This window comes from Borostomias antarcticus (assembly GCF_949987555.1).
Source record: "Borostomias antarcticus genome assembly, contig: scaffold_156, whole genome shotgun sequence".
Lineage (NCBI taxonomy): Eukaryota > Metazoa > Chordata > Actinopteri > Stomiiformes > Stomiidae > Borostomias > Borostomias antarcticus.
Window position 1 is genome coordinate 45,057 of NW_028176739.1, and position 18,832 is coordinate 63,888.

Below are 18,832 nucleotides of genomic sequence, written 5' to 3' on the forward strand. Positions count from 1 at the left end.
ATACACCTATTTGTCTGAACATCGTGTCCGTGTTATCTGCTTCACCGGTTAGCATCAAGTAGAAAATGCCGATTATAAGTATTTATACTCGATGTTCGACTTTTTTAGAGCCATAGAAATTTAAAATCCCTGACTTTCCAAGTGACACATCCCAAAATAGTGTACGCTAACGCAACATCATTATACTTAATCTGCCGGCTATCACCGTGTAAGTTATGCATCACCCTCGGTGTTCCAGAGTTTGGTTATATTGTCGTATCGGTTGAATCCCTTGAAAATCAAGGCCTGTTCGACTTGTCTGGAAAGTAATGGAAGTCGAACATCGCGTTATTAATATCTACTGAGATGTTGGCCATTTAGGGAAACAAAAGTATACTGCCTAACAAGTTCAAACACTTGTTTTAATTATATCCTACCATAGAATAGCATAACGGCATGGAGAAAGCTCATCTTGGAACGAAAGTCTATGGCATTTGATGTCATTATCGTGGGTGCAGGCCCTTCTGGCTTGTCGGCCGCCTGTCGCTTGATGCAATTGTCACAGGAACATGATAAAAAAGCAGTCCGTGTCTGTGTTGTTGAAAAAGGCTCAGAAGTTGGCGCTCATATCCTGTCAGGCGCTGTTTTTGAGCCGTCAGCACTAAATGAACTATTCCCAGCTTGGAAAGAGCAAGGTGCACCACTGAATACCCAAGTCTCTTCTGATGATATTTATGTTCTTCGTTCAGAAAAAAAATCCATAAAAGTGCCCAATATCTTTGTGCCTAAAACCTTGCACAATGTAGGTAATTATATTATCAGTCTTGGCAATCTTACTCGCTGGCTTGCCGAGCAGGCTGAGGGGCTTGGAGTTGAAATTTTCCCAGGCTTTGCTGCTCAGGAAGTTTTATTTAATGATGATGGCAGCGTTAAGGGTATTGCCACCGGAGATATGGGGGTTTCAGCCTCTGGAGAAGAGAAAAACAGCTATATGCCTAGCATGGAGCTGCATGCGAAATACACTCTATTTTCTGAAGGGTGTCGGGGCCATTTAGGTAAAGAACTTATCAGTCATTTTCAGCTTGATGAAGGTCGCGACCCACAGCATTACGGTATAGGTATTAAAGAGCTTTGGAATATACCACCAAAAAAGCATCAACAGGGGCTTGTAATTCACACATCTGGATGGCCACTGACTGAGAGTGGATCCACCGGTGGTGGCTTCCTGTATCACCTTGAGAATAACCAGATAGTTCTGGGCCTTATTACGGATCTGAGTTATTACAACCCACATTTGAGTCCTTTTGAAGAGTTTCAGCGATTCAAGAAGAGTCATGTCATCAAGCAATACCTAGAAGGTGGCAAGCGTATCTCTTATGGCGCAAGAGCCCTTGCAAAGGGTGGCCCTCAATCACTGCCAGAAATGACGTTCCCGGGTGGACTTTTGATTGGCTGTGATGCTGGGACTATGAATGGTGCGAAAATCAAAGGCTCTCATACAGCAATGAAGTCAGGGATTATTGCTGCAGAAGAGGTCTTTAAAGCCGTCAGCAGCGGCTCTGAAGGTGGTGATAAGCTTGACTCTTTCAATGAAGCATTTAAGGCATCTTGGCTTTATAAAGAGTTGCACCAGCAGCGCAACTTTGGTCCTGCCATGCACAAGTTTGGTAATATTGTTGGTGCAGCCTTCGCTTTTACTGACATCAATATTTTCAACGGGAAATTGCCTTTTACTTTGCATGACAAAACACCAGATTATGCGCAGTTAAAACCAGCAGCAGAGTGCAGCCCTATTAGCTACCCAAAACCTGATGGTGTTCTGACATTCGACTGTTTGAGCTCTGTATTTCTTTCAAATACCAATCATGAAGAAGACCAGCCATGTCACTTGAAGCTGGCAGACCAGGCTGTTCCCCTAGATCATAATCTTCCTGTTTATGATGAGCCAGCCCAAAGATATTGCCCTGCAGGGGTGTACGAGATTGTGGTTGATGAGAATAGTGGTGAAGACAAATTCCAGATAAACAGTCAGAACTGTGTTCACTGTAAGACTTGTGATATCAAAGATCCGACTCAAAATATAACTTGGGTGGCACCTGAGGGGGCTGGCGGTCCAAATTATCCAAATATGTAAGGCTACGAGAGTCGCGTAGGTGCTAGCCTATTTCCCACTGTCCTGTTGAGTATTAACGCGAAGTAAGACTTAGGTAATTGAACCGTCATTATTTATTGAACGATCGTAAGCCCAATATAGTCACCCAAAAGCAGCCTCTAGCCTACCCGCTGTTTTTTAAGCGCAGCGATTAAGTTCTCAACCTGTATTGGCTGACACCAAAACGTTATATTCAGATATGAACCTATATTGTGTATTGTGTGCCATCAACTTGCGATCCATTCGATAGATCAAATGCCATTTGGTGTGATTCCCTTGCTACAACGCCACATTCATTGGTTCTCCACGATTACGAAGGCAAGAGCATTCCTTGTGGAAGTTCCAACACACATACCAATCTCCACTTGAATCCAGTTAGCGTAGCTTCAACACAGCATCTACCACTTGCAAACTCCCCTTTGCCACGGTTAGATCCATACGGTCATCGATCACATGGAGGCAAGCTCCCTCAATGACTCCACTGGCAATCGGATAGCCAGCATCCAGCGCCTTGTCGTAGCAGAGCTTGGGACGGTTTTTGTGAAGTTTGAAGATAGTCTGCACACTGATTAATGGCCTCCCGTTTTGTCAGACCTCTTTTGCTCGCACTTTGTCTGATTCCTAGGGCGCCTTGTCAGACTACCACTAGGTATCTTCATGGACCGTTCTGCCACCACGCTTCCAATAACCTCATCCTCCTTGTCGTGTAAGCAGTGACAGGCTTTCCACAGATATTCAAGTACATGGATAAAATCCATGATAATGGTTGCCTTAACTCCATTCTTTTTCATAATACCGGTAATCAGTTTCCACTGATGATGGTGCCCATCAATAACAATGACCGACTGCCGTTTCTGCTCTAGACCTAGCCTGAGCGCTTCATCGAAAGCTTCTTCTATCACGGTTTCCGCCTCTCTTTCTACACTGGCCAACACCCTCTTATTTCTGGCTGGAGGACGGAATTTGACAATGTTGTCGCTCTTCCGATTCATATCCATGACCAATTATGCCGTTCTAGGATTGGGTTTTACCGTATAACCGGTGGCTACCTGTGCCATTCGTTTACGATATTTTTTCTCTTCAAGACTGATCCTAGTTTGTAGTTTCTGCTGACTATTTTGCGAGTTCTTACTAATGCTTCCCTCAACCATTCCAAGTGCATCACCAAGCCCTTACCGTCAAAACTTAGGATGCATGTCTTCTGTTTACTCAATAACACCCTTACGCTGTTCGTAAAAATCCTAAAAGTCTTGAGCAGTATCTGCTACCAGTTGCATAGCCTGTCGTTTTCCAACCATACTTGGGCAACTATCACTATGCGTTTAATCGTTCGACCACAAGAGCGCTCCATCACATCGCTGACAATTGTTCCCATCATGCCATCAGAGTACTTGTCAGTATTGAGGTTTAACTGAGCATCCAGTCTACACACGTTTGATGGCTTCCGCTGGCTGCAACTGCTACCCCTCACTACTACAGAACCAAACAAGCTGGTCAGTTGTCGGAAGGTATTTTTTTCCGACGTAATTTACCGTTAGTTCGGCGCTTCAATTTTGCTACAGCCCTTGGATTTTAAGTGCTGTGGGCATAGCGATGTTTTTTGAAAAGCGCCCAATGGCTCCTTCGTAGCCTTTGCCAGCCAATAAAGTACTAAATCACTCTTTCCCTGTAACATGAACATGTACAACAAGGCTGAAACCTATGTGCAAGGGATTATCTCATAGAACTCACATTAATTTATTTGCTCACCGTTGCTACCCGTTACCACGTTTGCTGCGGCTCATCATTGGTCTGCTTATCTAGATACCATTGGAGAAGAAGGAGCAACACTTCGTTGCCTTCAGTTTGGATATAACTCTCTATGGTGCCATGCTCTTGTTGGAGAGTGTATTCAAGGTGCTGAATGATAGCGTACAAATGATCACGAGCTAGAGGGAAGAATGAATAATCGATGGTATTGGCGCAGGATGAGTCCACAAAAGAAGGTGTTATGTAGTTATTGGTTTGACGACATTATATCGCCATAAAACCTTCTCTTTTTCGTTACTTAATATATCGAAAACCATGATGTCTTAACGGTTGCATTGTCGCATGAAAAGAGCCGCACCCATCAATAATCAAGAGCGACAGGTGGTTGGCTTGAAAGAAAGACAATGTACGATCATACAAATTTTAGGTGTTTTGAACTAGTAGGTATATTAATGATATGGATGGTAAAAGACAGTAAAAAACCGAACATGGACATTTGTCGACCATCTGTGATTGATGAGAAGGGGCATGTAGAGGCTATCCAGTTGACTTATGCAACGGATACCAAGATACGAAGACACTACAAAATAAAAGCTGATGCTAGTCCGTTTGATCCTAGGGGAGAACAGTATCTGGAAGATTTACGGTACAAAGGGATGCAGGACTCTCTGGAGTTTCGCAGGAAAAGTCTCAGCCCATGGGTTTAGCAGCTGGGACAGTGTGGTTTATGGCGTCAACCGAGAAACAGAATGAACAATCATCACATTGTTTATAACCAGCGTAGTGGTAATGATAATCTTTCCAACCTCCTTATGATGCACCATACTTGCCATGTGCAGGTTCAGCATCAGGAATTATCAGGCTCAAAGCTGGTCTTTGATTCAAGGACTTAGAGAAGCTTGAGTCGTATGCTGGGAAACTCGCACGTAAGGTTCTTAGGGAGGAATGAATCAGTAATGATTTGTCCCTCCCAGACCCAGCTGTTGTGTATAACCTAATGGTGGTGACCACCATCTTCTTCTCACTTCGGAACGCGCCCAAGTGAATATTGCTCTCCCTGACTGGTGATCACCAGATCTAGTCCCCCATCTACAGGAACCTCTTCAGCCTCTTCCACCAATTGATAAAATACATTCCTATTTATCAGGGCATGAAGCTGATCCCTGACTCGAATATAGGGGGCTGGCTCATTTGTCATGGAGTCCTCCATCATGATCAGTGGATGGCTCTTATCTAAAGCTACTTTGTCTCCAATATTGGTGATAAATAGGTACTGTTTGCCATTATCACCATCACCTGTTTCTGCCTGAACAATTATAAATGGAGCATCATCTACCTGAATCCTAACCTTCTCAACCGGGGTCACCAAATAATAACAGTCGTCATCATCATGCCTTAACACTGATGCAAACAGTTTTACCATCGCCTCCCTAGCAATAGGTGAGCCATTGTAATGCCATTGGCCATCTCTACTGATTCGCATATCGATATCGCCACATAATGGAGGGTTCCAGCTATGAACGGTAGCCAAACCCTGTTTTTTCTTAAGGAATTGAAGGTTTGAGGCAATATCACCTAGCTTGGATGGTTTGCTCACAAAGAGTTCTCCCATTCGCAGTGGTTACTTTATCAACTATTTCGAACAACATGGAAATAACAAGTTTTGGTGTTTTCCCTAATGCTGCCAGATAAGTACTTAAACACATGGAAAGCTGTCAATATTATCTCTATTTATAATCGTAACCCTCACAAATGCTAACATAAAGGAATAAATATGGGGCCCAGGGTTGGAGCATGGAACTTTTCAAAATAGTTGCGGGATACCTTACTGACTGGCTGAGTAGCAATACTCAGGAAAAAGACAGCCCATTATGTGATTTTCAACGTATACGCCATGAAGTTAAGCCCTGCGATGTCCTTTTGGTTGAAGGGCGTTCCAGAGTCAGTCAGGTTATTAAGCAGACAACCCAAAGTCCATGGTCCCATGCAATGCTTTATATTGGCCGACTTCATGATATCGAGGATGACAGAGTTCGCCAAGTTGTCAGCACGGCTTATGGTGGATCTCCTGATGAACAGCTGGTCATTGAAAGTGAGCTAGGGATTGGTACAGCCATTCGACACCTAAATAGCTACAAAGGAGAACATTTACGAATATGTCGACCTAAGGGGATCAGCTACAGAGATAGTCAGAAAGTGGTGCATTACGCGATCAGCCGGCTAGGCATGGATTATAACGTCCGGCAAATTCTTGATTTAGCAAGATTTTTCTTACCATACTCTTTTCTTCCAAGACGCCTTGGTTCTTCACTGTTTGAACATTCTCCAGGCCAAGAAACAAAAACAGTCTGTTCCTCAATGATTGCTGAAGCTTTTAGCTTTATCAATTTCCCGATACTGCCGTTAGTTAAGCATGATGGCGAGTCTGGTGTTCAGCTTTTTCAGCGCAACCCAAAACTCTGTACGCCCAGTGATTTTGATTATTCTCCCTACTTCCAGATCATAAAGTATCCATTTTTGGATTACAGTCATCACGCTGATTATCATCTGCTTCCATGGCATGGGCAAGGAGTGCTTGAAGGCAGAGAAGCCGACTTCTACATGTCTTCCAAGCAAATCCGACAGTTGCAGAAAGAAAGCTCTGTTGATGATTAAAGCCTGCAAGACTCACCATTCTTTCTAGCCGACAAAAAGGATGGTGATGAGGGTGGACCTATATCAACGCATTAAATGAAATGAAAAGTCTGGTAGTTAGGCACAGAGAAACCAGAGTTTCTGTGGGAATAAGACACGAGCTAAGATCATTACAAGCCGTCACAGTTTACAACTATAATCAAATAATTGTATCTAACTTTTAAGATGTGTCATGAATTTGTCATAACCTCCTTCTGAACAAATTAGAGCCGATTTGAATACGATGAAAAATATTGCTTGATTAGGTTCTGTTAATATAAGGAATGATCAATAGAATGTCGCATTATATTGATAATCAACGTTAGTTCGTTGGTGAAAGACAGTGGAACCACAGCCACTTAGCTATCTTGCTGATACCAAACCAGAGATAACGAACTTGATGCTACCGTGTCTATTGTCAGTGTATTCTGTGATATAGATGATTTCTGCATAACATTGTGAATCACAGTGGCATAGAGACAACTCATCTGTCATTCACAAAAGCCTCCAGTGATATCCAAGCTATCGCTCAGTGCAATAATTACCATCATCATCTATTTCCATCAGAGTGCCTTTAGCAATTTCAAGCACTATATACCAGCGACTAATCACACAACATCAATCAGACTATTTACTGAATCTGGTATCCTACACTCGCTTTGTAGAACTCATGAAACAGACTTTGATACCACTTACGGTTTATCTGAAGTCTTCGTGCATGTGGCAACCAACGGACCTGCCATTCATTGAATCGACACCCATCATTGCCTGTGACAACCCTAGGATCAACAGCCACAAGGTCTTCAGTGAAGAGGTTAAACGGGAAAACCAGTCTCCAGATTGGAAGTTTGGTTTTAAGTTACACCTTATCATTAACCATCTTGGAGAAATTCTATCATTTTGCCTGACAACAGCTAACACCGATGACCGTAACCAAGTACCAAATCTCATCGACGAATTAACTGATTGGATTTATGGAGATAAGGGCTATGTCTCTAAGAAGTTGGTAGCCTAATTGCAGGAGAAAGACCTGAACCAGTAACGAAAGTCAGGAAAAATATGAAGTCAAAAAAGCTGAAGGCCTTTGATAAAGTGATGTTGCGGAAACCAGCAGTAATAACAAACGTAAATGATCAGTTGAAGAATATTCTGCAAATCTAACATACTCGGCATCGTTCACATTTAATAATTTTACTGTAAACCTGATGGCATGATTGATTGCCTATGCACGGCAGCCAAGAAAACCACATATTGATGTTTCAGTACTAACAGAAGGTATACCAATGGCTTTCTGCGCGTCAAACTTACGTTAATAACTTATGTCAACACTCAATGTTCAACTTTTTTAGAGCCAATGAAAGTTTAACATACCTGACTCTCCAATTGTTACAGCGCAAATAGTGTACGTTAACTCAACATAATTATGCTTAATCTAACGACTTCGGCGTGGAAGTTTGGCGTTATTCTCAGTTTCTCAGAGTTTGATCATATGGTAGTATCGTATGAACCATTGAAAATCAGGTAATGCTCAACTTCCTAGGAAGTAAGAAAAGTCGAACATCGCACGCCAACAGAGCCTAGTATCATTAAAAAAGTCATGTATGACGTATTGATAGCTTCAAAATGGTGATTCTCGTGGATAGTGCTATTAGACTTGCCAAATCACTTTTGCAATTAACAGCAGAAGATATATTAGCCACCAAATACCAGTGAGCTAACACTGGAAAAGTATTGAGTGTGGTTCTTTTGATACGACAATGAAACCGCTAAAGCATCAGGATTTTCGATATATCAGGTAACGAAAAAGATACGGTTTAAACATGAGTTCGACGAGATAATCACTTGCGCTACATAGGATTAAGCCTTTTCGTACATATTCATGTGACAGAAAAATAGTGATTTGAGAACTTTATTGGCTGGCAAATGTTCCAAAGGAACCATTGAGCACTTTTCAAAAAACATCACTATGACTAAAGCCCTTGAAATCCAAGGGCTGTAACCAACATTGAAGCGTCGAACTCACGTAATTTAATAACTTTGTCTCTCTTCCGATCCATATTCATGACCGATTCTGCCGTTCTAGGTTTGGGTTTTACCGCCTAAATGGCGGCTACCGGTGCCATTCGTTTGTGATCTTCCTTCTCTCTGGCCTGAGCCTGCTTTGCAGCTGCTGCTGACTCTTTTGCAAGTTCTTACGTGTTGCTTACCTCAACCATTCGCTCGCATCACCAAGCCATTACCGTCAAAACTGAGGATCTGCAGGTCTTCTGTTTGCTCAATCACAACCTTGCACTGCTCGTAAAAAACCTCCCAGTCTCGAGACGTATCCGCTACCAATTGCATAGCCTGTCGTGTTTCAACCATACCGTGGCAACTATCACAAGGTCGTTTAATCGTTCAATCATAAGAACGATCCATCATTCGATGACAATTTTTCCCATCATGCCATCAGAGTTCTGGTCAGTATTGAGGTTTTAACTAAACATCCAGTGGAAACTCACTGGATTGCTTCCGCTGGCTGTAACTGCGACGCCTCACTACGACAAAACCAAACAAGCTGATAAGTAGTCTGGAGGTATTTTGTCTGACGTGATTCCTCTGCTCACCGTAGCTACCAGTTACCAACGATTACGGCAGCTCATCATTGGCCTGCTGCTTCAGATACCCTTGGAGGAGAGGGCGCAACACTTCGTTGCCTTCAGTCTTAATATGGCCTTCTATGGTTCCATGCTCTTGTTGGAGAGTGCATTAAAGGAGCTTAATGATAGCGTCCAAATGGTCACGAGCTGGCGATAAGAATGAATAATATAGGGTATTGACGCAGGATGCGTTCACAAGAAAAGGTGTTATGGAGTTATTGATTTGAGGACATTATATCACCATAAAACTATCTCTTTTTTGTTACCTGATATATCGCCAACCATGATGTTTTAGCGGCTGCATTGTCGTATCAAAATAGCCGCACCCAAAGCATGAAGTTACAGCCTACCGGTACACCAAAAACGATATTCACTATCTGATGAAGCGCTATTTCTTTGGCCTTGAAGATGTAAATATTCACGGTATTGCAATCAAAGATCAGGTCAAAAGCTCCAGTGTCCTAAATACTGGTGAGTTTTACGAGTACATGGAACGAATAGATACTTGGCAAGTGGATATGGCAGCATCTTGCCGAGTCCTAAAGCTAGCCAATATTAGAGGTATTTGTAATTGGGTAGGTACTGATAAGGAACTATTGCTTGTAATAGCAGACAAACTCACAGACAAATCACAAGGAGACTAGAGATGAATAACTCATCTAATTCACAACCTATGCTCGCTGGCAGCTTTAACGTCTCTCAAATGCAGTTAAACCTTCCCCTTGACCTATCCGTGCCTAAAACTACGCAGAGCGCATTTCATTCCCGTGCCGTGGTAGCTGCAAGTTGCTCGTACGATCAGACGGCCATTCTTCCACATTCTCCGATGCATCAAGAGTGTGCGAGTGGTGGTGCCTCATTTCAGGCTCTTGACTGCATGACTGATGTAGTAGAGGAGGAACAGCTATCATCCAATAACGAACAGGTGCAAGCTTTTGGTGCCAAGCAAAAAAAACGCTATGTGTGCGAGCACCCAGATTGCAATAATAAAGACTTCCAATATTCAAGTAATTTAAAAGTTCACTCAAGGATTCATACAGGTGAGAAGCCATATAAGTGTGAAGTCTGTCAAAAAACATACCGCCAACTTGGGCACTTGAAACAGCATACTACATCACATTCTGGCGAGAAGCCATTTGGTTGTGATACCTGTAGCAAAAGGTTTATAAGTTCGTCCAGCAGGAAAGTTCACTCACGGATTCATACAGGCGAGAAGCCATATAAGTGTGAAGTCTGTACAGCTTGCTTTAGGCAATTAGCGCATCTGCACAGTCACAACTCTTATCGTCATAGAGTCATAAATCCAAATACGCAATCTTCATAAACAAACGCAACGTACGACTGTTCTTAACTTGCTAGAAAAGTCGTACATTACATCATTATCAAAGTCTTCAGTCAATACGATCACATGACCAAACTCTGGGAAATATAGCACCACGGCCACCTGACGCGGTGACAGGCGGAAGATTAAGCATAGTTATGTTGCGCTAACGTACGCGTATTTAACGTGAATTCGATGGCGAAAGACATGCGGCCACAGCCACTTAGTTATCCTTCTAATACCAAACCGTACACTTATCCTCGCTTGCCGTCGCGTTACCATAGCTAGCCGTAATCTTCAAGCAATGGCCTGTATGAAGTGGTTATAGTCATCCGGACACACAGACTCTGGGAGTATCCCAGCCACCTAAGGTGTATCAAGATGTTAGGAACAAAAGTTAAAATCCATATGACGTAGTTCAAGGAATCGGCTGTGAAACTGGCTGTAGAGTCAGATCTGCCAATCGCTGAAACCTCAGAGATCTTAGTATTAACGTTAATACCATGCATACCTAAATTACTAAGTATCATCGACCTAAGTCATCTGAAAAGTAGAAAAAAATGATGAACACGTATACTACGAGCTGAAACGTTTACGTAAAGAAGTAGCAAGGCTTAATAGAGGAGCATGCCATCTTAAAATGGTGTGGTTCTTTTGATAAGACAATGCAGCCGCTAAAACATCATGATTTTCAATATACCCGGTAACTAAAAAGAGACGGTTTTATGGCGATATAACTTCGTGAAACCAATAACTACATAACACCATCTATTGTGAACGCATCATGCACCAATACCATCGATTATTTATGCTTCTCACCAGCGCGTGATCATTTGGACGCTATCATTCAGTACCTTGAATCCACTATCCAACAAGAGCATGGCACCATAGAGAGCTATATCAAGATGGGGTGGTTCTTTTGATACGACAATGAAGACGCTAAACATCATGGCTGTCGATATATCAGGTAACGAAAAAGATGCGGTTTTAACGTGAATTCAACGAGATAATCCTTTGCGCTATATAAGCTTCAGCCTTTTTGTACATATCCAGGTTATAGAAAAATAGTGATTTGAGTACTTTGTTATCTGCCAAAGGCTCAGAAGGAGCCATTTGGCTCTTTTAAAAAAACATCACTATGGCTCTAGCCCTTAAAATACAATGGCTGTAGCTAAAATTTAAACTACGAACTCACGTTAGTTACCGCTACAATCATCATGGCCTTTATCCATGTACTCAAATATCTGTGTAAAGCCGGTCACTGCTTACATGACAAGGGAAATGAGGCTATTGAAAGCTTAATGGCAGAACGCTCCCTGAAGATACTCATAGGAGAGTCTGACAAGGTGGCCCTGAGAATCCAGCAAAGTGCTAGCAAGAGAGGTCTGATAAAACGTGCGGCTAGTAATAAGTGTACAGACTATCCTCAAAAAAACCGTCCTAGGTCTTGCTATGACAAGGCGCTTGATGCTGGCTATCCGATTGCCAGTGGAGTCATTGATGGAGCTTGCTGACATTTGATCAATGACCGTATTGATCTAACCGTGGCAAAGTGGAGTTTGCAATGGGCAGAGGCTATGTTGAAGCTACGCTCACTGGATTCAAGTGGAGATTGGCAGGCGTATTGGAATTGCCATAAGGGATGCTCTCGCCTTCGTAATCATGGAGAACTACTGAATGTGGCGTCGCAGCAATGAAACCACACCATTATGATTTTGGTGCGGCTCTTTTGATACGACAATGCAGCCGCTAAGACAGCATGGTTTTCAGTATACTAGGTAACGAAAAATAGACAGTTGTATGTTGATATGACGTCGCCAAACCAATAATTACATAACACCGTATATTGTGAACTCATCCTACGCTAATACCATCGATTATTCATTCTTCTCACCAGCTCGTGATCATTCGGACGCTATCATTAAGCACCTTTAATCCGCTCTTCAACAAGAGCATGTCACTATAGAGGGCTATATCCGGACTGAAAGCAACGAAATGTTACGCCTTCTCCTACAAGGGTGTCTAACATGAGTTCGACGCTAGAAAGCCATTGGTACATCTACTGTTAGTACCTAAACATCAATATATGGCTTTCTGTGCTGCCGTGCATAGCCAATCAATCCTGCCATCAGGGTTACAGCAAAGTTAAACCTGATTACCATCTGACCTAAGCCTCCTGCTCGTCTAAGCTTACGACACTATTTTTCCTCGAAGTAGAAGGCGCATCATAACCAAGAACAAAATTCAGTTTCAGAAAGGCATGAGCCTTGTGGAGTTCTTGCAGCAATATGGCCAAGAACAACAATGCCGTGCCCAGTTTTTCAAATGGCGATGGTATAATGGGTTTGAATGTCCTCTGTGTCGTTGTCGGGAGTATTGCACCATAACAACCCGTGAGCTCTACCAGTGCAATCTCTACCGTCACCATACACCATTGACCAGTGGCACCATTCTGGAAGCTAGCAGCCTGTCCTTTACCACTTGGTTTCTAGGCATGTTTTTAATGACTCAGACCAAGAATGGCATATCGACCATAGAACTCTCTAGCCAGCTGGTAATCTCTTATAATGCTGTTTGGCGCTTGAAGCACAAGCTTATGCAGGTAATGAAAGAACATGATTACAGCCGTCCTCTGCTGTGACATGTTCAAATAGATGACTCCTACTGAGGTGGTGGAACACATAGAGGCAAACATGGGATAGGTTCTGAAAACAAACACCAATTTGCTACCTACGTGCAAACCAACGAAGAAAACTACCCTCTGTATATGCATTTCAGCATGGTCACCAGTTCCCGGGAAAAGGAGCTGGAACTATGGGGCAAAAGCATCTCGGTGATCATACCTGCTATGTTGTCAGTGGTTGCCTCGGTGCATTCACAAGAACAACCAACGCCGGACACCACATACAGCAGTGGTGACAGGTGGTGGTCACGCATTGATGGCTAATGAGCTGTTAACGTGGGTCAACACCATGATCGGGAACGTCAAAAATTCTCTGAAAGGCAGTTACCACAATATTAACCAGAAGCATCTGCCAAGATACCTTGCTGAATATTGCTATAGATTTAACCGGCACTTTGATTTGAAAGCAATGGTATCAAGACTTGGTTACATTGTTGCGCAACTTGCCACATACCAGCCAAGCTCCTTAAGATGGCTGATAAACAGTTGTATAAGGAAGTGAAATGCTGACCTGTGCCGAGTATATTAGATCTGCGAAATATTCTTCAACTGATCATTTACGCTTGCTATTACTGCTAGGTTCCTCTACATCGCCTTATCAAAGGACTTCAGCTCTTTTGGCTTTATATTTTTCCAGACTTCAGTTACCAAGTTCAGGCCTTTCTCACACAACTAGGCTACCAACTTCTCTGAGACATAGCCCTTATCTCCATAAATCCAACCAGATAACTCTTTGATGAGATCTGCCACTAGTGTAAGGTCATTGGTGTTAGCTGTTGTAAGGCAAAATGATAGAATTTCTCCTCAATGGTTAATGATAAGGTGTAACTTAAAACCAAACTCCCAACCTATAGGCGTTTTCCCTGTTTAACCTCTTCACTTAAGACCTTGTGGCTGTTGATCCTATGGTTGTCACAGACAACGATGGGCGTCGAGTCAATAAATGGCAGACCAATTGGTTACACCATGCACTGAGACTTTAGATAAACCGTCAGTGGCATCTAAAGCCTGTTTCATGGGTTATACAAAGCGATTGTAGGATACCAAATTATGGAAATAGTCTGATGTATGTTGTGTGATCAGTCGCTGGTAATAGTTTTTAATATTACAAAAGGCACTCTGATGGAAATAGATGATGATGGTCATCATTTCACGGGTGTAATTCACTTGCTACGACGCCCCATTCATTAGTTCTCCATGATTGCTAAGGCAAGAGCATTCATTATGGAAGTGCCAAATAAGCCTAGCAATATCCATTCCTGATTACCATCTTACCTAAGTCTCATTCTCGTCTAAACTTACGACACTGTTTTCCTCGAAGTAGAAGGTGCATCATAGCCAAGAATAAAATTAAGTTCCAGAAAGGCATGAGCCTTGTGGAGTTCTTTCAGCAATATGGCCAAGAACAACAATGCCGTGCCCAGTTTTTCAAATGGAGGTGGCCGAATTGGTTTGAATGTCCTCTGTGTTGTTGTCGGGAGTATTGCACCCTAAAAACCAGTGAGCTATACCAGTGCAATCACTGCCATCACCAGACATCATTGACCAGTGGCACCATTCTGGAAGCTAGCAAACTGCCCTTACCACTTGGTTTCTAGGCATGTTTTAATGACTCAGACCAAGAATGGCATATCTGCTCTAGAGCTATCGAGACAACTGGGCATCTCTTATAATGCTGCTTGACGCTTGACGCACAAGCTTATGCAGGTAATGGAATAACGTGATGACAGCCGTCCTCTGCGGGGACATGTTCAGATAGATGATTCCTACTGGGTGGTAAAAAACATGGAGGTGAACGTGAAAGAGGTTCTGAAAACAAACACCAGTTTGTTGCCGCCGTGCAAACCAACAAGTAAAACTACCAGCTGTATATGCGTTTCAGCATGGCACCATAGAGAGCTATATCCTGACCGAAGGCAACGAAGTATTGCGCCTTCTCCTCCGATGGCATCTGGATAAGCAGAACAATGATGAACCGCAGCAATCGTCGGTAACTGATAGAAAGGTGAGCAGATGAGAAGTTACGTCAGAAAAAATACCTACCGACAACTGACCAGCTTGTTTGATCCTGCCGTAGTCAGGAGTTGCAGTTACAGCCAGCGGAAGCAATCAAGCGTGTTCCCGCAGGATGCTCAGTTAAACCCAATACTGACCAATACTCTGATGGCATAAGGGAGAACATTGTCAACATGTGATAGATCTCTCTTATGATCGAATGAGTAAACTACATCGTGAGAGATGCCAAGGTATGGTGGGAAAACGACAGGCTATGCAACTGGTAGCGAATACGGCTCAAGACTTTGAGGCTTGTTACAAACAGTGCAAGGTTGTGATTAGCAAACAGAAAACCTGCAGATCGTCAGTTATGACGGTAAGGGCCTAGTGATATGCTAGGAATGGTTGAGGAAAACAACACGGGAAAACGCGCAAAAAAGTCAGCAGAAGCTGCAAACCAAGCTCAGTCCGGGAGAGAAGAAAGATCGCAGACGAATGACTCAGGTAGCCACCATTGATGCGATAAAACTACATCCTCGAACATCAGAATCGGTCATGGATACGGATCGGAAGAGCAACAACGTTGTGAAATTCCATCCTCCAGCCAAGAACAAGAGAGTGTGGGCTAGCGTAGAAAGAGAGGCGTAAGCCGTGATAGAAGAAGCTTTCTAGGCAGCGCTCAGGCTAGATCAGGAGCAGAAACGACAGTTGATCATTGTTATTGATGGGCACCATCATCATCAGCAAAAAATGATTCCCTAGATTATGACAAAGAAGGGAGTTAAAGCAACCATCATCATGGACTTTATCCATGTACTTGAATATCTATGGAAAGCCGGCCACTGTTTACACGCAAAGGGGATGAGGCTATTGAAAACTTGGTGGCAGACGGTTCCTGAAGATACTCATGGAAGAGTCTGACAAGGTTGCCATGGGAATCCGGTAAAGTACGCGCAAAAGAGGTCTGACAAAACTTGAGGCCATTGATAAGTGTGCAGACTATCTGCAAAAAAGCCGTCCCAAGCTCTGCTCCAACAAACCTCTGGATACTAGCTATCAGGTTGCCAGTGGAGACATTGAGGAAACTTGCCGCCATTTGATCAATGACCGTATGTATCCACCCGGAGCACAGTGCAGTTTGCAAGGGCCAGAGGCTGTGTTGAAGCTACGCTCACTGGATTCAAGCGGAGATTGGCAGGAGTACTGGAACTTTCATAAGCAATGCTCTCACCTTCGTAATCATGGCTAACTAATGACTTGGGCGTCGTAGCAAGGTAACCACACCCAACTGGTATTTATTGTGAAGATTTCTACTTTAAATCCTGTTGCAGCTCACTGTCATGCCAGCTGCAAAATGGCACCTTTACTGACAGGATGTGACTCAACGTTGTATATAACCAAGTTAGCTATGGGTTTACCATTGGCTGAATGATGGTTTTCCACTTTATTCAAACTGAGCCAAGGCTACAATCGTGAAAAACACTAAAACAGGTATTGCAAGCCAAGCCCGAGCAATATCATAGCTAAAATGATCAGCATACACGTACCTAGAAGTTTCATACCCACTTTAGTTCCGACATATATGGCAAGGATAGAGCCAATTAACAGACTTCCTAAAAGAACAAAATCAACATTACCAAACCAGATATGGCCAAGACCAGCCAACAAAGTTAAGGACACTGAATGTGCCAGATCACTGCCCAAGACTGTCACTGGTTTAAGAAGCTGGTAGAACAGTACAATAGCCTCTGTTCCAAGAGAGTCAGCACAGACCGATTAGAGTGTTACAAATACGCCAAGGAAAATACCTGCACTAAATGTAAACGTAGTATGGAATAATTGGGACACCAGTGATCTGTCTTTTTGTTAACAAAAAACTCATAAACAAGGATCAAGCGGTCAGTGTCAGCATTATCCTGAGGCATAGTGTAAAGATCGGACTATAATCAGCACTCCTGTCAAAAAAACCTTGAGCAGAACGATCGTCAGGGCTGTAGCAGGAAGGCTGCCGCCACAGAGTGTTTTGACCAAACTCCAGTCAATACTTCGCTGCCGGTGGTGGACAATGACTCCGGTTGACTTGGTAAAGGCTGCATACTCTGGTCCGTCACACTGGCAATATGAGTGGGAAAGCCAAACGTTAACAGCAGTGGTGTCATCAATGAACCGCCACTGATACCTGTCAGGCCAACCGCAAATCCAACACCGGCATCGGTGGCAATGGATGTTGGAAAATCCATAAGCATCGTGAAATTTATGGTCTAAAGTTATAACTAGCCAAGACAATGATTGAAAATATTGACTAAAAACCGATGATCCGAAGGTAACTATATTGACTGGCTTGTATTCTTGAAAAGAATTTAATGTCATGCTTTTATACTTTATAGAACTAACTGATCCTGTTTTACTCTATCCATTTTTGTCAGCACAACCTGCCTGACCGGAGGCCGTCAATGAAGCTGCAACAACTGCGCTATATCTGGGAGGTCGCGCACCACGATCTCAACGTATCAGCTACTGCGCAGAGTCTATACACTTCGCAGCCTGGTATAAGTAAGCAAATCCGGCTTCTGGAAGATGAATTGGGCGTTGAGGTCTTTGCCCGCAGTGGAAAGCATCTGACTCGCATTACCCCTGCTGGAGAAAAAATCATTGATACAGCTGGCGAAATTCTGCGCAAAGTAGAGTCTATCAAGCAGGTTGCTCAAGAGTTCAGTGATGAGCGTAAGGGTAGTCTTTCAATTGCTACCACACACACTCAGGCTCGCTACGCCTTACCAAGAATTATTCAGCGGTTTATTAGCCAATATCCAGATGTTGCGTTACACATGCATCAGGGTACTCCAATTCAGATTGCTGAAATGGCTGCAGATGGTTCTGTTGACTTTGCAATTTCTACCGAAGCTCTTGAGCTGTTCAATGATCTGGTCATGATGCCATGCTATCGGTGGAACCGGTGCGTGCTGGTACCTAAAGATCATCCGCTGGCCCATATTACTGCATTAACGCTGAAGGACATTGCCAGATTTGCGCTGGTGACTTACGTATTTGGCTTTACTGGACGATCCAAATTGGATGAAGCTTTTATGAACGAAGGGCTGTCTCCAAGGGTCGTCTTTACTGCTACCGATGCTGATGTGATCAAGACTTATGTGCGTCTTGGGCTTGGCGTCGGGATCATTGCCAAAATGGCTTATGATCCTGAGCTTGATTCTGATCTTGTCCCTCTGAATGCTGACCACCTGTTTGAACCAAGCATTACCAAAATTGGATTCAGACGTGGTACCTTCATCCGCGGTTTCATGTACGACTTCATTGAAGAGTTTGCGCCTCACCTGACCAAAGATGTGGTTCAAGAAGCAATCCTTCGTCATAACAAAGCCGAAGTTGGCGAGCTGTTTTCCCAAGTTCAGCTGCCTACCCGGTAATGACATACAGGCGGCCTGATTCAAGCCGCTTTTTCAAGTATTTTCTTAACCAGTTTGAAATAAATGGTGTCAATAACTGGCTCACAGCTTTCTTCTTTAACAATAAAAAAGGTGGCTTTGTCCACCTTATAAAGCTCTGCAAGCAACGCTCCGGCACTGCCTGCATGGCTTCATCAGAGGTGTTGAACTGATCAGCCATGTTGATGTGCCATG

At 43.2% G+C, this 18,832-nt stretch overlaps 1 protein-coding gene across 1 annotated transcript; it reads left to right on the forward strand.

The window, feature by feature from the left end:
• Positions 1-5,903: 5,903 nt before the first annotated feature.
• LOC311328168 (HTH-type transcriptional regulator CysB-like) lies at positions 5,904-18,619 on the forward strand (the record flags this gene model as incomplete). Its single annotated transcript, XM_084462180.1, has 2 exons — positions 5,904-5,972; positions 17,618-18,619. 2 exons carry the CDS (start codon positions 5,904-5,906, stop codon positions 18,617-18,619), a joined length of 1,071 nt encoding a protein of 356 aa, XP_084318306.1.
• Positions 18,620-18,832: the final 213 nt, after the last annotated feature.